Genomic DNA, 24,526 nt, shown 5'->3' with positions numbered 1-24,526 from the left:
GACATTAAAATTTGTTTTAATTTATATAAATAAAAGGAAATGATCTACTTAAATAATGATTCATCTGGGTCTTCTTGTATAAGACAAAGTTCTTCCATGGGAGTCTGATGATTTTGAGGCCAGCAACTCTTCTCACATGTGTAAATCAGAACTGTTCCAAATTCTACAGAAAGATCTGAAAGACAAAACATATTCAGGATTCTAACAAAGAGGAAATGTTAGAAGATACACTAGGTATTTGAAGGTTTGCTTACTCTAGAGCAAGACTACCTGAGTTTAAATCCCAGCTCTACCACCTGAGTATGGGACTTCACCAATCTGTAATGAGGACTGTATTTATCATGATGATAAGACTGTTGTGAAGAGGGGCTCCTGGGTGACTCAGGTGGGTGTCTGCCTTTGGCTCAGGTCATGACCCCAGGGCTCTGCAACGAAGCCCCACATCTGGCTCTGCCCAGCAGGGAGTCTGCTTCTCCTTCTCTCTCTGCCCCTTGTCCCTACTTGTGCTTACGCTTTCTCTCTTTCAAATAAATGAATAAAATCTTAAGAAAGAAAAAGACTGGGGGCACCTGGGTGGCTCAGTGGGTTAAGCCTCTGTCTTTGGCTCAGGTCATGATCCCAGGGTCCTGGGATTGAGCCCCACATCGGGCTCTCTGCTCAGCAGGGAGCCTGTATCCCCCTCTCTGCCTACTTGTGATCTCTCTGTCAAATAAATAAAATCTTTCAAAAAGAAAAAAAGAAAAAGATTGTTGTGAGGAGGATTAAATAAAGTAGTGCATGTAAGATACTTGGAACAGAGCCCGGCACATCTTAAGTGCTCAATGTAAAACAAAGAGGTTAAGCAATGAGAAGATAATGGAAGGAGAACGATGATGCAATATCAGTGTAGCTGGTGTTGCTACAGGAGTGATTTTACCTGATAAGCTGAAAAAATAATTAGGAACAGCAAAAGCGGTGGTTCACTACCTTCCAGCCACATTCTTGCCCACAGAAAGTGACCACGATGACGAAAAGCAGATTTAATGGGAAGATATACTTTAAAGTCTTTATTATAACTGTCTAGGATATTGGACACTGAAAATCATGTTTTTTTGTTTTATTTGACAGAGAGAGCACACAGACAGGAGGAGCAGCAGGCAGAAGGGGAAGCAGGCTCCCCGCAGAGCAGGGAGCCTGAAGTGGGACTCCGTCCCAGGACCCTGGGATCATGACCAGAGCCGAAGGCAGGCGCTTGCTTAACTGACTGAGCCACCCAGGTACTCCTCACTGAAAATCTGTGACAGGGTTGGGGGACCACCTGGGTGACTCAGTTGGTTAAGCATCTGACTCTTGATATCAGCTCAGGTCTTGATTTCAGGATTGCTGAGTTCAAGCCCCTTGTTGGATCGATGCTGGGCATTGAGCCTACTTAAAAAATAATTGGGGGGGGTGTACCTGGGTGACTCACTCAGTTAAGCACCCAACTCTTGATCTGAGCTCAGGTCATAATCTCAGGGTCCTGAGATCGCGCCCTGTATCAGGCACCAAGCTTGGCTCAGAGTCTGCTTGAGATTTCTCCCCTGCTCATTCTCTCTCTAAAAAATTTCACGGGGCTCCTGGCTGGCTCTGTCAGTGGGTCGGGCATGTGACTCTTGATCTTGGAATCATGAGTTCAAGCCCCAAGTCGGGTGTAGAGCTTACTTACTTACTTACATACATAAGTACCCCACTAAGAGAACACATTACCTCCACTACCTCCAAAAAGGATTCTCTCTCTCTCTCTCACACACACACACACAATCCTAAGAGCTTACAGAAATTTGTCAATGGACAGAGCCATGAAGAATAACACCAAGAAAACATGCTCAACAAGAACTGCTGACTTCAGAATGGGAAAACGGGAGTCAACAAGAGGGGCTGGAGAACTGGTTTGGAGCAGCAAAGGAAAAACCCTTTGAAAGGAAAATGCAGGCAGGGATAATGGAAAGAAAAGCATCAAAGACAGAACTAACAAGGCCAAAATAGAGCTTATTTGGGAGAAATAAGAAGGCTGGAGTCTGCAAACTGGTAGCCACCAGGGTAGGAAAAAAGAAGGGGCGAGAAATCAGATGGAACAAAATACCAAGTAGCAGAGTCCTGTACATGTTGCCTGAGCCCAGGGGCCTGACACACCAGAAGGGGGAGGGTAGGACAAAGAGGAAGCTATGTGGAGGTCCAAACAGCCCCAATACACATCTAAGGAAAAACATCAGAAGCCACAAGGAACAGAAAAGATAGGTGAAACCTAATTACAGGTAGAAAGGAAAGGCTTGAGAGAATCTCAGTGAACAGAGGGAAAGAGGAGAGATGTGAGCACAGGAGAGGAGAAAGGTGGCCAAAGCAACTGCTACTGCTTCCGCAGAAAAGCTATAAATGCAACAAAAAAATATCCAGAAATTTGAAGGGAAAAAAAAAATAAAGCAAAACGAAATGGAGGTCCAAAAATCCACCCTGTCCCAGGATGAAAGGATTATGGAACAATGCAAGGGCAAGACCTGTTAATTCAAAGACTGGACTTCACGAATACAGAAAAATCTACAGGTGCTAGCATAAATGTTAGTTACAAAGTGGCGGGGGGGCGGGGGTGGAATGAGGCCACCCTCAGACTTCATTCAAAGCCTAAAGATATCAATATAAAGGATCTTAGGGATTTGGAGGAAAAACATACTTCTCTGTGAGATGGGGCCACAGGAGAGGATAGGAGAGCCAGAAGGGCTCTCACTGTGAGGACATGATAGTACTGGGGCTACCACCGTTGGGAGGAAAGAAAATGGGATCTCAGGATTTTATACATGGGTTGTTCTTCAATGCAAAAGCAGACATTCTGAAGTAAGAATAACAGCTATAAACCCTCCTTAAGGCTATCACTTGACAGACTGTAGCTACCAGAGAAGAATCAAAATAAAACATTCAGGAATGGAAAAGCTCACGGAAAAGAATGGTGTGAGCATGCAAACCACAGAAACAGAGAACAAAAGCTTATTAGCTGTGACAATCACGGTGACAGAGTACAGACTTATAGCCTCAATGCAATACAAATAATTATAAATAGGGCACATGGCTGACCCCTAATCTTGGGGTTATAAATTCAAGCCCTACAATGGGCACAGAGATTACTTGAAGAAATAAAAATAATTTTTTAAAAAGATTTTATTTATTTATTTATTTGACAGATAAAGATCACAAGTAGGAAGAGAGACAGGAGTAGGCAGGCTCCCTGCTGAGCAGACAGCCCCATGCGGGGCTCGATCCCAAGACTCAGGGATCATGACCCGAGCTGAAGGCAGAGGCCTAACTTCTGAGAGGCCTAACTGAGCCACACAGGCGCCTCAATAAAAAAAGTCTTTTTTTTTTTTAAATAAAAGATTTTATTTATTCATTTGTCAAAAAGAGAGTGCACTAACAGGGAGAGCAGCAGGCAGAGCAGGCAGAAGGAGAAGCAGGTTCCCTGCTAAGCAAGGAGCCCAATGCGGGACTCCATCCCAGGACCCCGGAATCATGACCTAAGTGGAAGGCAGATGGTTAAACAACTGAGCCATCCAGGTGTCCCAATTAAAAAATGAAAAGGAATTAAACATTTGTTTTGCCTTTCTTGCCAAAATGTATTTCAGGGTAACTAAATGGCCTAGGTTCATGAAAGAAAGAATTCTAGGAAATAAATGTGGAAGGAATGATTGAATTAGAAAGTTATATTTTTGTGGCCTATAATGAAATAATAGCAAATAAACATAATAGCAAATAAAGCAATGAACTATAGATGAAATCATTAAATAAAAGTTTATGTGGGGGCGCCTGGGTGGCTCAGTGGGTTAAGCCGCTACCTTCGGCTCAGGTCGTGATCTCAGGGTCCTGGGATAGAGTCCTGCATCGGGCTCTCTGCTCAGCGGGGAGCCTGCTTCTCTCTCTCTCTCTGCCTGCCTCTCCATCTACTTGTGATTTCTCTCTGTCAAATAAATAAATAAAATCTTTAAAAAAAAAAAATTTATGTGGAACTTCGCAATTTCAAGGAAAGGCTGTTACTAAAAAAAAAACACCTAAAATATTTGGAGGTGGAGCAGGGCATAAGCTTCCTTATTACAGTAAAGAGCCAAATACATATGATCTAAAGTTGAAAAATGGAATGAGGGGCTCCTGCGTGGCTCAGTCATTAAGCGTTTGCCTTGGGCTCAGGTCATGATCCCAGGGTCCTGGAATAGAGCCCCACATCAGGCTCCCTGCTCTGGAAGCCTGCTTCTCCCTCCCCCACTCCCCCTGCTAGTGTTCCCTTTCTTGCTGTTTCTGTCTCTACCAAATAAATAAATAAAACCTTTAAAAAAAAGAAAGAAAGAAAGAAAGAAAAATGGAATGGGTGTAATACTCTTAGCTTCAGAAGGATCTTTTAGCAACTAGGTAAAAGAAACCATTGCCTGCAGTCCAGCAACTGCTTCACATACATTTTTCCTTATGTTGAATTTGCACACATTTATTCCAATATTCTTAATTAGAATGTACTGAATTTTCCTGTCGGTAGAAATTTTTTTTCCTAGGGGCGCCAGGGTGCCTCAGTCAGCTAAGTGTCTGCCTTCACTCACATTATGATCTCAGGGTCCTGGGATCGAGCCCACATGGGGCTCCCTGCTCTGTGGGGACCCTGCTTCTCCATCTCTCTCTGTCTGCAGTTCCCCCTGCTTGTGTTCACTCACTCTGTGTCAGGTAAATAAGTAAAATCTTTAAAAAAAAAAAAAAGAAATTTTTTCCAGCTATCTATCTAAACTTCTTATCTGTATTAATGTCAAGAATGATGACTAAAATGATGTCAACAAATGGTGATTTCCAGGGTTCACCAGACATTTATACAAAATCTCCAACATAACATTTGGGGATCAGAAAAATTACAGGAGAGGTGCCTGGCTGACTCAGTCTAATGGAGGATGCAACTTTTTTTTTTTTTTTTTTTTTAAAGATTGTATTTATTTCTTTGACACAAAGAAAGAGAGATCACAAGTGGGCAGAGAGGCAGGCGCGGGGGGAGCGGGGGCGGGTAGGGAGGAGGCTCCCAGCTGAGCAGAGAGCCCGATGTGGGGCTCGATCCCAGGACCCTGAGAGCATGACCTCAGCCAATGGCACAGGCTTAACCCACTAAGCCACCCAGGTGCCCCAAGAGCATGCAACTCTTGATCTCAGGGTTGTAGGTTCAAGTTCCATGCTGGGTTTAGAGATTACTTAAAAATAAAATCTAAGGGGCGCCTGGGTGGCTCAGTGGGTTAAGCCGCTGCCTTCAGCTCAGGTCATGATCTCAGGGTCCTGGGATCGAGTCCCGTATCGGGCTCTCTGCTCGGCGGGGAGCCTGCTTCCCTCTCTCTCTGCCTGCCTCTCCATCTACTTGTGATTTCTCTCTGTCAAATAAATAAATAAAATCTTAAAAAAAAAAAAATCTAAAAAAAAATTGCAGAAAATAGACACATGGGTAACAAGTGAAAACTTAAAAAACAAACAAACAAACAAAAAAAACCCAGGCCACTTCTTCTTCCTTTTTTTTTTTTTGGTTAAGTAGGCTCCACGCCCAGCATGGAGCCCAAGGTAGGACTTGAACTCATGACCCTGAGATCAAGACCTGAGCTAAGATCAAGAGTAGAACCCTTAACTAACTGAGCTATCCAGATGTCCCTAAACCACTTCTTAAAGATGTAAAAGAACTCATCAAACAAAATAAAACAAAAAGGTGGTATGGAAAAGCTTCAGAGAACAAGGAAGAGCTTTTAGAAACTAAAAATAGAACAGTCAAACCAAATTCAAAAGAAGGGTTAGAAGACAGAGCTAACAAAGAAGTCAAGTTAAACAGAAGCACTCTATGCCTCATACACTGTATGATTCCATTTGTGTGAAATTCCAGAGCAAGCAAAATTCTTCTTTTTTAAGACTTTATTTATTTATTTTCAAGATTTTTAAAAATTATTTATGGGCGCCTGGGTGGCTCAGTGGGTTAAGCCGCTGCCTTCGGCTCAGGTCATGATCTCGGGGTCCTGGGATCAAGTCCCGCATTGGGCTCTCTGCTCAGCAGGGAGCCTGCTTCCCTCTCTCTCTCTCTGCCTGCCTCTCCATCTACTTGTGATTTCTCTCTGTCAAATAAATAAATAAAATCTTTAAAAAAAAAAATTATTTATTTATTTGACAGAAATCACAAGTAGGCAGAGAGGCAGGCAGAGAGAGGAGGAAGCAGGCTCCCTGCTGCTGAGCAGAGAGTCCGATGCGGGGCTCGATCCCAGGACCCTGGGATCATGACCTGAGCCGAAGGCAGAGGCTTTAACCCACTGAGCCACCTAGGCACCCGAGCAGGCAAATTTCTTAAGGGGATAGGGGAGAGTGATAAGCCTAGAAAGGGAAGGAGGCCCAAGGGACTTTCTGGGACATGCAAACACTTCCCATCTTACTCTGGGAGGTGATTACAAGAGTATATTTATGTAAAAGTTCATCAAGCTATAGGCCTCAGATTGGTGTACTTTACTGTGTGCTTTCTTTTTACTTCTTAAAAAAATATTTTATTTATTTACTTGACAGAGAGAGACAGACAGCAAAAGAGGGAACACAAACAGAGGGAGTGGGAGAGGGAGAAGCAGGCAGCCCGATGTGGGACTCAATCCCAGGACTCTGGGATCATGACCCAAGCTGAATGCAGATGCCCAACGACTGAGCCACCTAGGCGCCCCTGTGTGCTTCTTTTTTAAAAAGTAAGTAGGTGGCAAGGATTTCCTGAATATGAAACCAAAAGCACAGGCAATAGAAGTAAAAATAGACAAATTGGACTATATTAAAATTAAAAACTTAGGTGCACCAAAGGACACAATTAACAGTAAAAAGGCAACCTATAAAACGGAAGAAAACATTTGCAAAAATCACACCTAATAAGGGGTTCATACCTAGAATATAAAAAGAACTCTTACAACTCAACAACTTGTCCAATAACCTGACTATAAAATGAACAGTAAGACTTGAGTAGACACTTCTCCTAAAATGGTATGTAAAATGGCTAATAGGCCATTCATATGAAAAATGCTCAACATCATTAATCATTAGGGAAATGCAAATTATAATAGATACCATGTCACATCCATTAGGATGGTTACTATTAAAAACAAAAAAACAGGACGCCTGGGTGGCTCAGTGGGTTAAGCCACTGCCTTCGGCTCAGGTCATGATCTCAGGGTCCTAGGATCAAGTCCCGCATCGGGCTCTCTGCTCAGCAGGGAGCCTGCTTCCTCCTCTCTCTCTCTGCCTGCCTCTCTGCCTACTTGTGATCTCTCTCTGTCAAATAAATAAATAAAATCTTTAAAAAACAAAACAAAACAAAACAAAACAGGGGCACCTGGGTGGCTCAGTGGGTTAAGCCTCTGCCTTTGGCTCAGGGTCCTGGGATCGAGCCCCGCATCAGGCTCTCTGCGCAGTAGGGAGGCTGCTTCCCCCCATCTCTCTCTGCCTGCCTTTCTACCTACTTGTGATCTCTGTCAAATAAATAAATAAAATCTTAAAAAACAAAACAAAACAAAAAATAAAACCAAAACACAAGGGCGCCTGGGTGGCTCAGTGGGTTAAGCCGCTGCCTTCGGCTCAGGTCATGATCTCAGGGTCCTGGGATCGAGGCCCGCATCGGGCTCTCTGCTCAGCAGGGAGCCTGCTTCCTCCTCTCTCTCTGCCTGCCTCTCTGCCTGCTTGTGATCTCTCTCTGTCAAATAAATAAATAAAATCTTTTAAAAAAAAAAAAAACCAAAACACAAGTGTTGGTGAAGATGTGGAGACATTTAAAATTCTTGTGCACTGTTCATTGGGAATATAAAATAGTGCAGCCACTATGAAAAATGTTACAGTGGTTCCCCAAAGAACTAAAAATAGAATTATTATATGATCTAGCAATTCTGCTTCGGGTATACATAGTCACAAGAACTGAAAGCAGGATCTTGAAGAGAGATTTGTGCACCCAGAATCATAGCAACAACATTCACAATAGCCGAAGAAGCAGGAGCAACCCAAGTATTCAACAAATGAACAAAATGTGGTAGATCCATACTACAGAGTATTAGCTTTAAAAGGAAGGAAATTCAGACACACGGTATGACATGGATGAACTTCACTTACACTAAGTGAAATAAGGCAGTCTCAAAGGACGAATACTGTAATTCCACTTCTATGAGGTATCTAAAGTAGTCAAATTCACAGAACCAGAAAGTATAACTGTGGTCCCCAGGAGCTGAGGAGAGGGGGACACGGGGAATTGTTAATGGTTATAGAGCTGCAGTTTTGCAAGAGGAAAAAGTTCTGGAGAATGGCTGCATAACAATGTAAATAACTTAATGTTACTAAATTGCACTTACAAATGGTTAAGATGTTAAATTTTGTTACATATATATTTACCACAACTAAAAAGACAAATAAAGTACAAAGTTGAAGAAAACTGGAAAGTGAAACAAAAATCAGAACAAAAAAGAAGAACCAAAGCAAGTTCCCAAAAAGGCACTAAAGGAAAAAAAGGGAAGAAAATCATCAAAGTTGAAGGACATGAGTTTCTGAACTCAAAACACTTACAAGTACTCAGCATAATATACACAATTTCAAAATAACAAGGATAAAATGAAGATTCTGAAAGTGACCTGGAAACAAGAGCTCCCATTCAAAGGACTAACAGTCAGAATGGGACTGCTTTCTATTGCAACACAGGATGCTAAAAGAATGAGGTAATATCAGGGCCTCTGGCTGGCTCAGTAGGTGGAGCATGTGATTTCTGATCCTGGGGTTCTAATTTCAAACCCCATGTTGTGTGTAGAGAGTATTTAAAAATAAAATCCTAAAAATGAATGAATGAATGAATGAATGAAGTCATATCTTTAAAATTTTTGAAAAAAATTATTAATGCCTTAGGATTCCTTATCTGACTAGTATTGTGAACATAAACATACAATAAGTATATTTTAGGACCCATAGGTCACTTTAAGTCCCTATATCCCATGATCCCATCTCAGGAAATTAGTAGAGAAAGTGCTAGATCAAAACTGAAAGGATAGGGGAGCGGCTAGGTGGCTCAGTGGGTTAAGCCTCTGCCTTCGGCTCAGGTCATGATCTCAGGGTCTTGGGATCGAGTCCCGCATCGGGCTCTCTGCTCAGCAGGAAGCCTGATTCCCCCACTCCCTGCCTGCCTCTCTGCCTACTTGTGATCTCTGTCAAATTAAAAAAAAAAAAAAATCTTTAAAAAGAAAAAAAAGAAAGGGTATCTAAATGAATGTTACACTACCACACATACAAAAAAGAAGAAAACAGTCACTCATTGAAGAATTAATTGAGAAACAAAAATATCATAAGATATACAGGAAATAAATAGCTATATGGCAGAAGTAAATCCTTCTTTATCAGTAATGACATTAAATGTAAATGGATTAAGTCCTATTAAAAAAAAGGTACTGGCAGATTGGATGTAACAAAAATAAAACAAGATCCACCTAGACACCATCTACTAGAGATTCTCTAGATACAGGGACACAACGAGAATGAAACAAAAGAATAGAAATATATATTCTAGGGGCGCCTGGGTGGCTCAGTGGGTTAAGCCGCTGCCTTCGGCTCAGGTCATGATCTCAGGGTCCTGGGATCGAGTCCCGCATCGGGCTCTCTGCTCTGCAGGGAACCTGCTTCCTTCTCTCTCTGCCTGCCTCTCCGTCTACTTGTGATTTGTCTCTGTCAAATAAATAAATAAAATATTTAAAAAGAAATATATATTCTAAGCGAACAGTATAACAATTATAAACATGTTTACTTCTATATGCAGAGGCCCAAAATGTATGAAGCAAAAACTGACACAACTGAAGGAAGAAACAGTGCTACAATAATAGCTGACTTCATACCCCACTTATAGTAATGGATAAAGCAACCCAACACAAGATCAGTAAAGAAACAAAGGATTTGACGAGCCTATAAATCAATTAGCACTAACAAGCACACACCAGGAAAAAAAAAAAAAGAAGAAGAAAAAGAGGCACATACAGAACTCTCCACTTAACTACAGCAGTAAACACACTCTTCTCAAGTGCACATAGACTATTCTCTGGGAGACACCATATGTTAGGCCACCAAGTGAGTCTCAGTAAATTAGAAAGACTGAAATCATACAAAGTTATCTTTTCCAATCACAATGATATGAAACCAGAAGTAAGTAATAAAAGGAAAACTGAAAATTCACAAATATATGTGGAAATTAAATAAACTACTTTTAAATAACCAATAGGTCAAAAAGAAATCATTAAGAGCAATGAAACAATATATACCCAAGACAAATGAAAACAAAAACGTGAAATACCAAATCTTATGAGATGTAGTAAAAGCAGTGTTAAGTGGAAAATTTAGAGCTGCAAACACATACATTAAGAGCAAAGAGGAGCGCCTGGGTGGCTCAGTCGGATAAGCGGACTACTCTTGATTTCAGCTCTGGTCATGATCTCAGGGTCCCGGGATCAAGCCTCATGTGGGGCTCTGCACTCAGCAGGGAGTCTGCTTCAAGATTCTCACTCTCCCTCAGCCCCTTCCCTTACTTACTCTCTGTCTCTTAAATTAATAAATAAAACTTTAAAAAAAGGACAAAGAAAGATCTCAAATCAATGACCTAATTGTATACCTTAGAAAAGGTCTTAGAAAAAGACCAGCAACCAACTGAAGTCAGCAGAAGCAAAAATAAAAGCTAAAGTGGAGATTTTTTTGTTTGTTTCAAAGATTTTATTTATTTATTTGACAGACAGAGATCACAAGGTAGGCAGAGAGGCAGGCAGGGAGAGGAGGAAGCAGGCTCTCCGTGGAGCAGAGAGCCCGATGCAGGGGCTCAATACCAGGACCCTGAGATCATGACCTGAGCCCAAGGCAGAGGCTTTAACACACTGAGCCACCCAGATGCCCCTAGAGTGGAGATTTTAAAATAGAGACTATAAAACAAGAGAGAAAAATCTAGAAAGTCAACAAATCTTTACCTGGAATGACTAAGAAAAAAAAGAGAGAAGACTCAAGTTACCAAAATAAAAAATAGGGACATTAGTACTAATTTTATAGAAAAAAAGGATTATAAGAGAATACTATAAGCAGTTGTATAGCAACAAATCAGATAAGCTAAAATGAAACAGAAAAACTACTAGAAACATGCAATCTACCAAAACTGCCTCAAGAAATAGAAAATTTGAACAGACCTGTAACTAGTAAGGAGATTGAACCAGTAATCAAAACCACCCAACAAAAAAGCCAAGAACTTGATGGTTTTTCTAGTGAATATGACAAAACATTCAAAGAATAGCAATCTTTAAAAAAAAAAAAAAAGATTTTATTTATTTGACACAGAGAGAGATCACAAGTAGGCAGAGAGGCAGGCGGGGGGTGGGGGAAGCAGACTCCCTGCTGAGCAGAGGACCCCTCCCCATGTGGGGCTCAATCCCAGGACCCTGAGATCATGACCCTACTGAGCCACGCAGGCTCTCTGAATACCAATCCTTCTTAAACTCTAAGCTAAAGAGAAGGGAATGATTAACAACTCCTTTTTTTTTTTTTTTTTTTTTAAGATTTTATTTATTTATTTGTCAGAGAGAAACCCCAAACAACCAGGGGGAGCAGCAGTCAGAGGGAGAAACCGGCTTCCCACTGTTTCACTGGGCAGGGAGCCCAATGCGGGACTTGATCCCAGGACTCTGGGATCATGACCTGAGCCAAAGGCAGACACCTAACTGACTAAGCCACCCAGGCATCCCTACTAACTCATTCTATGAGGAATTCTTTTTTTTTTTTAAGTAGACACTATGCCCAACATAGGACTCAAGCTCACAACCCCAAGATCAAGAGTTGCATGTGGGATGCCTAGGTGGCTCAGTTGGTTCAGTGTCCAACTCCTGATCTCAGCTCAGGTCTTGAGCTCACAGTCATGCGTTCAAGCCCCACATTGTGCTCTCTGCTGTGCATGGAGCCTGCTTTAAAAAAAGAAACCAAAAATCCAAAACCAAAACCAAAAAACAATTAGGTAAATAAATAAAAAAGAACTGCATGCTCCAACAATTGAGCCAGCCAGGTGCCCCAATGTAAGCATTACCTTAATCCCAAGTGCAGACTAAGACACTACAAGAAAATTATAGACCAGTATCTCTTATAAATCGAAGATACAGGATGCCTGGCTGGCTCAGTGGGTAGAGCATGCGGCTCTTATTTCAGGGTGGTCAGTTTAAGCCCCATATTGGACACAGAGATTGCTTAAATAATCTTAAAAGAAGTAAATGTAAGATATAAAAATCCTCAACAAAATACTAGCAAACAAAATCAAAGAGTTTATTAAAAAGACCGTGGCGGATTAGGTCAGTAGAACATGTAACTCTTGATCTCAGGGTTCTGAGCGTGAGTCCCATGCTGGGTATAGAGATTACTTAAAAATAAAATCTAAAAAAAAGAAAAAAAAAAAAGATTTACCCTGAAAAGAAATAAAATAAAGGGCGCCTGGGTGGCTCAGTGGGTTAAAGCCTCTGCCTTCGGCTCAGGTCATGATCTCAGGGTCCTGGGATTGAGCTTCGCGTCAGCTCTCTGCTCAGCAGGAACCCTGCTTCCCTTCCTCCTTCTCTGCCTGCCTCTCTGCCTACTTGTGATCTCTGTCAAATAAAATCTATAAATAAAATTTAAAAAAAAATTTAAAAAAAGATTTATACACTATGATCCAGTAAGATTTATCTCAACACGCAAAAGTGGTTAAATATACAAAAATAAAAAATCGATGTAATACACATTAATAAAATAAACAGAACTGCATGATCATCTCAATTGATGCAGAAAAAGCAACTGACAAAAATCAATACCCTGTAGTAATAAAAATAACTCTATAAACAGAAGGGAAATTCTTTAATCAGGAACAATACTAGGATGCCCACTCTTGCTACTTCTAATTAACGCAGAAGTTTAAGATAGAAGAATTAAGGAAAAAGTAAAAAAAAGAAATAAACAGGCAAAATTGGAAAGAAATAAAACAGTCTCTGTTGCAGATGATTTTATCTTCTACATAGAAAAAACCTAACCATCCACACAAAAAAATTGGGTTTCATATATTTTTCCTATTGTGTCTATATTCTCCTTCGAAATCTCTGCTTTAGCCTTCCTTCTTTCTTTGTTTTTCCTGCCTTTGGTTTGTTGATTGGTATTTTTTTTCAAGTTACTTGCAATATATGTTAGGTCGCTGATTTGAGATCTATCTTTGTTTTTAACATATGTGTTTTCAGCTCTAACTTTTTCTTTGAGCACTGCTTTCATTGCCTCTCATAAATACATTCAGCAATTGTAGGACCAACAATCAGTCCGAAAAAAAAATAAAATAAAATACTTGGAATAAATTTAACCAAGGAGTCAAAAGACTTGTACACTGAAAAGATAAAACACTACTGAAGGACATTAAAGGCACAAATAAATGGAAAGACATCCACATTGGTGAAATGGAAGAATGAATATTGTTAATATAACAGCTCAGTCAGAAGAGTATGCAACTCTCAATCTCCAGATTATGAGTTCAAGCCCCACACCAGGGGTAGAGATTACTGATAAATAAATAAATAAATAAATGCATGGGTGCCTTGGGTGGCTTGGCTGGTTGAGCATCCAACTCCAGGTTTCAGTTCAGGTCATGATCTTGGGGTTGTGAGACTAAGCCCTGCTCTATGCCCAATGTGTAACCTGAACTCACGACCAAGATCAACAGTCACATGCTCTACAAATGGGATCAGCCAGGTCCTCCTGTTACTTTTATTATAAAAAACTTTTAATTTTTGTTTAAAAAGATCACATAATGATGCTAAAATAAGAACTATAATCACATAGGGACGCCTGGGTGGCTCAGTTGGTTGGACGACTGCCTTCGGCTCAGGGCGTGATCCTGGAGTCCCGGGATCGAGTCCCGCATCGGGCTCCCAGCTCCATGGGGAGTCTGCTTCACTCTCTGACCTTCTCCTCGCTTGTGCTCTCTCTCACTGTCTCTCTCTCTCTCTCAAATAAATAAATAAAATCTTTAAAAAAAAAAAAAAAAGAACTATAATCACATAAAAGATGTTTTTTAAAAATTTTTAAGAGATTTTATTTATTTGAGAAAGAGAGAGCATGTGAGCATGAGCTGTGGGAGAAGCAGAGGGAGAAGCAATCTCCCCACTGAGCACAGAGCCCAACCCAAGACTCGATCAAAGGACCCTGAGATCATGACCAAAGCCAAAGGCAGATGCTTAACCAACTGAACCACCCAAGTGCCCCGTAAAAATTATTTTTAAAGGAGTACCTGGGTGGATCAGTCCTTGAGTGCCTGCCCTCAGCTCAGGTCATGATCCCAGGGTTCTGGGATCAAGTCCCGCATTGGGCTCCCAACTCAGCAGGAAGCCTGCTTCTTCCTCTCCCACTCCCTCTGCTGGTGTTCCCTCTCACTGTTTCTCTGTCAAATAAATAAATAAAAATCTTAAAAAAAAAAATTTTTTTTTAAAGTAAGCCCTATGCCGAACATGGGGCTTAAACTCACAATCCCAAGATCAAGAGTCACATGCTCTTCCAACTCAGCCAGCCAGGCGCCCCTGTAAAAGTTATTCCCCACCCCCAGTTGCTTTTTTTATTAAATAATAAATTTTGACTATAACACAACGTTATTTTTTGGTTTTGGTTTGTTAAATAAACTCTACCTACACTGTGGGACTTGAACTCACAACCCTGAGATTAAGAGTCACATGCTGCACCAACCTACCCAGCCAGGGGCTTTCTGCTATGAAAATAATTTTAAGGACAGAAAACAGCTTGCCCTTAAACCAACAAAATGATATTGGTGTTTGTGTCGGATTGGCTGGATATAAATTTTCCAAAATTTCTGGGGGCCCCTGGGTGGCTCAGTAGGTTAAGCCTCTGCCTTCGGTTCAGGTCATGATCCCAGAGTCCTGGGATCAAGCCCCGCATCGGGCTCTCTGCTCAGCGGGGGAACTGCTTCCTCCTCTCTCTCTCTCTCTGCCTGCCTCTCTGCCTACTTGTGATCTGTCAAATAAATAAATAAAATCTTTAAATAAATAAATAAATAAATTTTCTAAGATTTCTGTAATAAGCTTATATTTTATAAGTAAACAAAAATGAAATGATAGCCTTTCCTTTTGAAATAATTCCTATTTGTGCAATAAATCCACAACCTCAAATTCATAAAGGGCTTATTACCTAAATTAGTGCTTCTGAGCATGCTGACCAGTGCTGGCATAAGCTGAAGCTCAAATGTCCTTCGGTCTCCACAGTGACTGCAGGCTGGGAGCTCAGTGACTTCTGATGTAGGAGAGGTCAAAAAAAGTGGTTCTCCACTCCAGGAATACCTAAAGCAAGGAAACAAAGAACCCTGAAGGAAGATAGCACATAAGTCACATTTCAACATCAGAGACCATGCTTTGCAAACTTTGCTTCCTTCTTGCAGACGACCAGGAGCAAAACCAGACAGCAAAGAAAATCCAAAGACCCAAAACCTAGCAGCAAGCCTGTAGAGCTCAGCAAGATATCTAAAGTCTTGTCAATGTCTGGTTCAAAGTGTGGATGAAGGCACTAAAGCCAATGTAGAACTATATCTAACCACACTGCAACCAAGCCCAGACTGAGCTCAACCACAGAGTAAGCCGACTTGGACTCCACACTACTGGCCTTACGGAAGGAGGCCATGTCCTTCTAAGGAGTAAATATTCACTTCAGTATCTTCAATATATCATGGCAAACAATAAAAAGAAATTAGATATACATGACAACAGAAAATTAATTACCTGAGAGAGAGTATGTGTAAACTGGGGGGGGGGGTGCACGGAGGGCAGAGCAAGATGGGAGAGGAGAGAACCAGAACCCTAAGCAGGCTCCACACTCAGCAGAGCTCGATGCAGGTTTCGGTCTCACGATAGGAGTTAAAATCAACAGTCGTGCACTTAACTGAGCCACCCAATGCCCCAAGAGCAGCAGAAAAATTTAACCCACCAAGAAAGTCAATACAGGAACACCCACTGGGATGCCCAGGTGTATGCTCAGTGGGTTAGGCCTCTGCTTTCAGCTCAAGTCATGATGTCAGGGTCCTGGGATCAAGTCCCTCATAGGACTCCCTGCTCAATGGGTCTGCTATTCCCTCTGCCTGCCCCTCCTCCTGCTTGTGCGCTCTCTCAAATAAACAAATAAGATCTTTAAAAAAAAAAAAAATACCCAAAGACAAGGTGATGGACTTATCAGAAAGAGACTTAAAATATCAGTGGAAGGGGGACAAAACAAACAATAAAATATCAATAATAAACATATAAAAAAATAAATAAACATAAAAAGAATCTAGCAGAAAAGGTAGACATGCATAAACAGGGAAGTTAGCATAGAAATGGAAACTAAAAGAGATTGACAGAGAAATGCTAGAAATGAAAAATGGTGTAGCAGAATAAAGAACTTCATTTAGTAAAAGTTAACAGCAGGTAGGAAATAACAACAACAAAAAAATCTGTGAATCTGAGCAAAATAGAGATATCCAAAATTAAACAAAAGGTGAAAATAATTAAAAAAAACAACAACAAAAAAAAACAGGGGCGCCTGGGTGGCTCAGTGGGTTAGGCCTCTGCCTTCGGCTTGGGTCATGATCTTGGGGTCCTGAGATTGAGCCCCACATCAGGCTCTCTGCTCCGCAGGGAGCCTGCTTCCCACCCCCACCTGCCTCTCTGCCTACTTGTGATCTCTCTCTGTCAAATAAATAAATAAAATCTTAACAAATAAAGTACACTTGAGATAGCACCCGACACCTTTCAGAATGGCAATTATCAAAAAGACAAGAAGTAAGTGTTGGCAAGGATGTGGAGAAAAGGGAACGCTTGTGCACTGTTCACAGGAGTGTAAATCAGTCAGCCACTACAGAAAACAGTATAGAGATTCCTCAAAAAATCAGAAACAGAACTACCATATGATCCAGCAATCTCATTCCTGGGTATTTATTTAAAGGAGACAAAAACACAAACTCAAAAAAGATACCCACTCTGATGGCCCACTGCAGCATTATTTACAATAGCCAAGACATGTAAGTAACCCAAGGGTCCATTAACAGATAAAAAATTGTATGTGTGGGGGTGTGCATGTGCACACTCACATATACACACACAACAAACAACAGAATACTCAACCATAAAGAAGGAAATCTTGACATTTGCGACACCATGGATGGGCCTCAAGGGCATAATGCTAAGTGAAGTAAGCCAGACAGAGAAAGACAAACTGTGATATCACTTACATGCAGGACCTAAAAAAAACAAATAAACAAACAAAAAAACCCCCACCAAACTCATAGAGAAGAAATTGGTGGTTTCCAGAGGCAAGGGATCAGGGCTGAGAGAAATAAGTAAACTGCTTTTCTTTTTTAAGCTTAAATAAATCAAATAACTTAGTAACTTATAGAAACAAAACAAAACAACCCACTCTAAAGGAAGAGGTTGAAAGTAAAGAGTAAAAAAAAGATTAACCTTAAAAAGATGAAACAAGGGGCACCCGGGTGGCTCAGTGGGTTAAAGCCTCTGCCTTCGGCTCAGGTCATGATCTCAGGGTCCTGGGATCGAGCCCCGCATCAGGCTCTCTGCTCAGTGGGGAGCCTGATTCCCCCTCTCTCTCTGCCTGCTGCTCTGCCTACTTGTGATCTCTCTCTGCCAAATAAATAAATAAAATCTTCAAAAAATTTTTTTTAAAGAAACAAAAGAGAGCAAGTGTGCCTATACCAACAGGAGACCAAATATACTCCAAGGATAGAGTATCACTACAAATAAATAGAAACATTTACTTATATCAAGATCAATTCACCAGATAAATAAGCCTACAAATTGATACATCTTAAAACAGTACCAAAATGTGTGAGACAAACTGACAGAATTAAAAGGAGAAAAAGGCATATTCATAATTATAGCTGAATGTTTTGTTACTCTTTCTCTGTAACTGATAATCAAGACAAAAGTGATCAGTAATAGAAACTGGTGTTGCCAACAATTGGATATTCAGACCAAAAAAGAACCTTGAGGGGCTCCTGGGTGGCTCAGTGGGTTAAAGCCCCTGCCTTCGGCTCGGGTCATGATCCTGAGGTCCTGGGATCAAGCCCCGAGTCGGGCTCTCTACTCAGCGTCCCCCACCTGCCACCTGCCTCTCTGACTACTTGTGATCTCTCTCTCTCTGTCAAATAAATAAAATCTTTTTTTTTTTTTTTTTAAAGATTTTTTCTTTATTTCTCTGACAGAGATCACAAGTAGGCAGAGAGGCAGGCAGAGAGAGAGGAGGAAGCAGGCTCCCTGCAGAGCAGAGAGCCCGATGCGGGGCTTGATCCCAGGACCCTGGGATCATGACCTGAGCCGAAGGCAGAGGCTTAACCCACTGAGCCACCCAGGCGCCCCTAAATAAAATCTTTAAAAAAAAAACAAAAACAAAAGAAACTTGACCCTCATACATTATACACAAAAATTAACTCAATGGATCACAGACCTAAATGTAAAAACTAAAACCAAAAACTCCTATAAGGAAACACAGGAAATCAAACACAACGAATTCTGTTACCTTTGGTTATAGAGAATTTCCTGTGGAAATAAAAAGTTGAGGATTCCTGGCTGGCTCAGTCAGTTAAGGCTCTGTCTTTGGCTGAGGTCATGATTCTGGAGTCCCAGGATGAGCCCCACATTGGGATTTCTGGTCAGCGGGGTGTCTGCTTCTCCCTCTGCCTCTCCCCCTGCTCCTGAATCTCTTTTTTTGTCAAATAAATAAATAAAATCTTAAAAAAAAATCTTAAGAAAAAAACAACAAAGCTCTCAAGGTACTGAAAAGATAATGTAAAGATTACTTAAAAAAAAATCATATAAGGGGCACGTGAGTGGCTCAGTGGGTTAACCTGCTTTCAGCTCTGGTCATGATCTGATTCCTGGGATCAAGATCCGAGTAGGGCTCCATGCTCAGTGGGGATCCTGTTTCTCCCTCTCCCTCTATTGCTCTCCCTGCTTGTGTGTCTTGCTCTCTATCAAATAAATAAAAAAAAATATATATCGCGCTATATGATCCAAATTATGGGTTTTTTTTTTTAGCTTTTAAGTAATCTCTACAGTCAATGTGGGACTAGAACTCACAACGCTGAGATCAAGCGTTGCATGCTCTACTGAATGAGCCATCTAGGTGCCTCCCAAATTATGTTTTTTAAAAAATACACAATTCCTGGGGCGCCTGGGTGGCACAGTCAGTTAAGCACCCAACTCTTGGTTTCAGCTCAGGTCAGATCTCAGGGTCATGAGCTTGAGCCCCACAATGGGCTCAGTACTCAGCATGGAGTTGGCTTGGGATTCTCTCCCCTCCTCTGCCCCTCTGGCTCATGCTCTCTCTCAAATAAATAAATGTTTAAAAAACAAACTAAAAAACCTACACAGGGACACCTGGGTGGCTCAGTGGGTTAAGACACTGTCTTTGGCTCAGGTCATGATTCCAGGGTCCTGGGATCCAGTTCCCCAACGGGCTCCTTGCTCAGCAGGGAGCCTGCTTCTCTCTCTGCCTCTGCCTGCCTCTCTGCCTGCTTGTGCGCGTGGGCACACTCTTTATCTTTCTCACTCTTTTTCTAACAAATAAATAAAATCTTAAAAACAAAAAACAAAAAAAGCCCACACAGGTCCTACCCACATTCATGCATCCAAATGCATAAAAAATAAGTGAACATAATACACTAAAATCTTGGGCTCTTGGTTTGTGGAATACTAGATTTTGGTTTTCTCATTGTATTTTCCAAACTAGCATGTACGGTTGTTACAATCAAGAAAAACAATAAAAGAAAAAGTGCCTCTACCTCAAAATCTGCTCCTGACAAGCAGCAATTCTCTTCATGAATTTGTAAAATATCTTATCTCCACTTTTAATTATGGTCTTCTCATATTTTTCATCACCATCACTAGAAAGACTAAGAAAAGAAAAGCAGAAAACACTTTTGAGTGTCTATATCCAGAGAATTACAATATTCAGAGGAGCAAACAAGATAACGCACATAATTTAGAAATCATAAATTTAAGTGGTACCTGGGTGGAGCAGTCAGTCAAATGTCAGACTCGGTTTCAGCTAAGGTCGTGGTCTCAAGGTTGTGGGACTGAACCCCACGTCATGCTCCGAGGTCAGTACAGAGTCTGACTGGGATTCTCTCTCTCCCTCTGCCTCTCCCAACCCTACCCTGCTCACTCTAAAATAAAATTCATAAATTTAGGGTGCTTGAGTGGCTCAGTTGGTTGAGTGTCTGCCTTCGGCTCAGGTCATGATCCCAGTGTCCTGGGACCAAGCCCTGCATCAGGGAGCCTGCTTTTCCCTCTCCCTCTGCCGCTCCCTTGTTTGTCCTGCCTCTCTCTGTCATATAAACAAATAAAATCTTTAAAAAAAATTTAAGGGCGCCTGGGTGGCTCAGTGGGTTAAGCCGCTGCCTTCGGCTCAGGTCATGATCTCGGGGTCCTGGGATCAAGTCCCGCATTGGGCTCTCTGCTCAGCAGGGAGCCTGCTTCCCCCTCTCTCTCTGCCTGCCTCTCCGTCTACTTGTGATTTCTCTCTGTCAAATAAATAAATAAAATCTTTAAAAAAAAAAAAATTTAAAATAAAAAATGAATAAAAATTTAAAAATGATAATTTTTTAAAAAAGATTTTATTTATTTATGAGAGAGAGAGACAGTAAAAGATATCATAAGCAGGAGGAAGGGGCAGAAGGAGAAGCAGGCTCCCTGCCGAGCAAGGAGCCTGATGTGAGGCTTGATCCCAGGACCCTGGGATCAGCACCTGAGCCAAAGGCAGAGACTCAACCCACTGAGCAACCCGGGTGGCCAAAAATCATAAATTTAATACCTTGTAATATCTAGCAGTAATCCCCTACCCACCATTCTCCCAAGCCCTGCTCCCTAGCCATTTTCAACTCTGGAATAATTATTTGCAGTTTTAAAAGTCCTTATGCTCATTGACTATCTTCATTTCTTTCCCCATTATGGATTATTTTTAAATCAGTCTGTAAGCAGCCCAACATTATTCTGAAATGCTTACAAAAGAAACAGCTCTGGTAAAGAACCAGATTATCTCTCCAAATACCCAACTGTAATTCTACTAACAGCAAAAATTATTATTCTTAGTTCTTTATAGGGCTTTGGTTTATAAAGCCTTTAAAGACCTACTCTCTTGGGGCACCTGAGTGGCTCAGTGGGTTAAAGCCTCTGCCTTCAGCTTGGGTCATGATCCCAGCATCCTGGGATCGAGCCCCACATTGGGCTCTCTACTCAGTGGGGAGCCTGATCCCCATTCCCCCTACCTGCCTCTCTGTCTACTTGTGATCTCTGTCAAAAAATAAATAAAATCTGGAAAAAAAACCAAACAAACCACCAAACCTACTCTCTCACTGATTCCTAAAACCATCTGATGACACAGACAACAGAGATACCAACATGACTCTCATTTCAGTGGTGAGAGCTGAGGCTCTGGGAGGGTCTTTGACATCCCAGGCCAGTTCCTGAGCCACAGCCAAGAGTCAAAAAACAAATGGCGTTTTTCTAACTTACTTGTCTGAGCTAATCATTTAACAAAGAAAAGAAAGAGACAGTAAAGATATTCTTCTGCAAAAGCTGTCAGCCCTAACTTCCTTGCTCATCTTTTTGAGGGTACTTAGAGCAGTGTTTTCCAGCTAACCCAACAGTGGCTCGTAAGATCGCCTTGTCTCGGTCTCCCTTTCTCATCCAGGAGGAGCAAAGCAGAAAGGTCCTACACAGACAAGTTCTGCTTGAAAATGTTTCCCCAAGTACTAGAATCAAACCAAAGGGTACCTACCGTGGTGGCTTCCTGATCAAGTCCCCTCTCAGACTCAGCAGCACATATTCTCACCTTTGGGAAAGCAACTGTTCCATATCCACTCCTTCCTTCCGCTGATATTCCCTCAGAAGACTATGAGCGTGATCCAGACTGACAAAGTCCCCGTAATCCTCCTCATCGACAACACAGATATAGTAGGGCAGGAACTGCGGTGCCACAGAAGACAAGGCCGTCTCTTCCCCAGGAGAAACAGGAGGAGCAGCACCCATGACGGTATCCTGCAGGTGGAGATCTTGGAGCTGGGCAGTACAGCCTGTGTCCTCGGCACTGCTGGAATCATTTCCAAAATGCAAGGTAAGCTGTGGTGGCAGCGCCTCCTCACTGTCACTCCCCCAGTCATCTGCACCTTCGCACCAATCCTCAGCTGCAAGGCCGTTTTCCTGTTTCTAGAAGAATATCCAGTGAATGAAGCCCAAGCACATTTGGGTGATCTCACGCATCCCCTTGGTTTGAGCTATCCATTGCCTCACCTTCCCAAGGGAGACGTCACACAGCACCTTCCCCTCTTGCACACTCTAGACTCAACTTCGTGGACCCCATACACTCAAAGCATGTTGGAGGTAACAAAAATTCTCTTCCCTTTCCAGGGGCAGCATGGCCAATGTAGTAACGTGGTTTTTTCAACCATCTATTCCAAACCCTCTCCAGTTGTGTTTCATGTATTACAGAAGCTAGCTGGAGAAAACTACATTTCCCAGACCCCTTAGCAGCTAGGGTTTCAGATATGATCAAAGGCGGGCTACTCAGGTCCACTGGGGAGACACAAACTTGAAACAGAATGATGCGGAAAGAGAGACCACCAAGCAAAAGTCTGTAGATCGATACAAAGCAAGGACTTGGATCCAAAAGATCTGACAAGGGCAGCTTCCAGTTCACCAGACCACATCTCAGCTTTCCGACTGCAGGTGTCGCAGGTGGTTAGAAGGGGTCCTTGACAGGCCAGTTCTGAGGTGTGGTTCTGGAAGTCATTCCTGGAGTGGCCCCCTCCAATCTATTCAGGGTTAATAAAAACCTAATTCTGGGGCGCCTGGGTGGTTCAGTGGGTTAAGCCGCTGCCTTCGGCTCAGGTCATGATCTCAGGGTCCTGGGATCAAGTCCCACATCGGGCTCTCTGCTCAGCAGGGAGCCTGCTTCCTCCTCTCTTTCTCTGCCTGCCTCTCTGCCTACTTGTGATCTTTCTCTGTCAAATAAATAAAAATAAAATCTTAAAAAAAAAAAACTAATTCTGTCTAGGCTTTAAAAAGTCAGTGCTCTTCTATTTTCTGCAACCCAATGCTGCCATATTAAAGCAGATACCGGGGCGCCTGGGTGGCTCAGTGGGTTAAGCCGCTGCCTTCGGCTCAGGTCATGATCTCAGGGTCCTGGGATCGAGTCCCGCATCGGGCTCTCTGCTCAGCAGGGAGCCTGCCTCCTCCTCTCTCTCTCTGCCTGCCTCTCTGCCTACTTGTGATCTCTCTCTGTCAAATAAATAAATAAAATCTTTAAAAAAAAAAAAATAAAATAAAATAAAGCAGATACCACGTCTTCATCTCTTCATTCCTGGTACTGCTGGTACCAGGCCTGGCACACGTTTAGAGCTCGGAGTATACATAAGCGCACATTTACAGGCAAAACAGACTGAATTTTGTTCTGCAGCTACCAGCTTGCCCAATTTTGGGGTTCAATAAATTGAGATTTTTTTCCTTTTTGTTTGCTATATACACATACACATTATCACAGCAACTATGTTTACAATAAACACATATATATTACACGCAACCACATACACCTATACATCCATACTTGTTCCCCAACAGAAACATCACTGAGTCATGTGCCTCAAGGTCTTCAAGGTATATTAAAAGAAAAAAAGAACAAAATCTTAAGGAGATAGCACTTCACAGTTCAGGAAAGTGCAAAAACCATTCCAACGTACTTCAAAAGACCACGGCTGAAAGTTTATCTTAAAGGATATTCTAGAAAACACTCTCAAGTTACAGCAAGTCGTAATATGCTAAGAACAACCGGTTTACCTGAGCGTCCTGCGCCTCCGTCTCTTGCATCTGCAGATACTGGGAACGGAACACCTTCCAGCTTCAGGATAAAGATAAATGGCAGTGAGGCTCCAATGCTGACCACCAGCTAGCTGGCCAGCCCTATCCCGTGTGGCCCGTGCGGCCCCCCAGCTCTCGCCCACTCATAAAATCCCGAAGCAGCTCGGAACTTCCCCGCCTACCTGCGCGCCCCGCCGCTGCCGCACCTGGGGCGGGGGCAAGCGAACACGTGCAGTAGCCGGTGAAACGGGGAGCCTTCCAGCGGGCAGTACACCTGCACGACCAGGGCAAGAGGCTGCCTGCAACGTTCACACACTGGCCTCGGCGCTGCTACCGCCGGCAGGGCGTCCTGAGGGCAAGGGAAGCGCTCAAAACTCCGGCTCTGCTCCTGGACCTCGCCCGCTCTCTCACCCCGTAGCCTTCACCAGCACCCGCCGACCCCGGCCCCGATGCTCCACTCACCGGAAGGCCGCCCAGCTTGTTAGCAGTCCAGGCGCCCGGCCCCGTCGGGCGGCCATGCACTGCAGTGTCTCGAAGCCCGAGCAGTACCGGCTTCCGAAAAGCCGCCATGACGACGACGAGGCACCCACGTGGAAATGAGAACTATG

At 42.4% G+C, this 24,526-nt stretch overlaps 1 protein-coding gene across 3 annotated transcripts; it reads right to left on the bottom strand.

Annotated features, from left to right (window-relative positions):
• PDCD2L (programmed cell death 2 like) lies at positions 1-24,526 on the bottom strand. Of its 3 annotated transcripts, none has more exons than XM_044256289.1 (7): positions 24,381-24,526; positions 24,101-24,267; positions 23,898-23,958; positions 21,898-22,271; positions 19,847-19,957; positions 15,214-15,362; positions 1-175 (listed from the first exon to the last, which is right to left on the bottom strand). In XM_044256289.1, exons 1-7 carry the CDS (start codon positions 24,486-24,488, stop codon positions 45-47), a joined length of 1,101 nt encoding a protein of 366 aa, XP_044112224.1. In that variant the 5' UTR covers positions 24,489-24,526; the 3' UTR covers positions 1-44. The 3 variants fall into 3 exon arrangements, with proteins under 3 accessions (XP_044112224.1, XP_044112225.1, XP_044112226.1); XM_044256291.1 differs by lacking the exon at positions 1-175 and adding an exon at positions 14,427-14,455; XM_044256290.1 differs by lacking the exon at positions 19,847-19,957.

This window comes from Neovison vison, chromosome 7, assembly GCF_020171115.1.
Source record: "Neovison vison isolate M4711 chromosome 7, ASM_NN_V1, whole genome shotgun sequence".
In the NCBI taxonomy this organism is placed as follows: domain Eukaryota; kingdom Metazoa; phylum Chordata; class Mammalia; order Carnivora; family Mustelidae; genus Neogale; species Neogale vison.
Note: the sequence above shows the minus strand (reverse complement) of the source record. Positions and strands in the feature narration are given on the sequence as shown.

What these genes read in the sequence shown, in the direction of transcription:
- PDCD2L (XM_044256289.1), bottom strand. Translation starts at nt 24,488, where the DNA reads ATGGCGGCTTTTCGGAAGCCGGTACTGCTCGGGCTTCGAGACACTGCA. An exon ending in GAACAGTTGCTTTCCCAAAG is followed by an intron (nt 19,958 to 21,897) that starts GTGAGAATATGT and finishes TTCTTTTCTTAG; the next exon opens with TCTTTCTAGTGATGGTGATG. An exon ending in GCTCAGAAGCACTAATTTAG is followed by an intron (nt 176 to 15,213) that starts GTAATAAGCCCT and finishes TTTGTCTTTCAG; the next exon opens with ATCTTTCTGTAGAATTTGGA.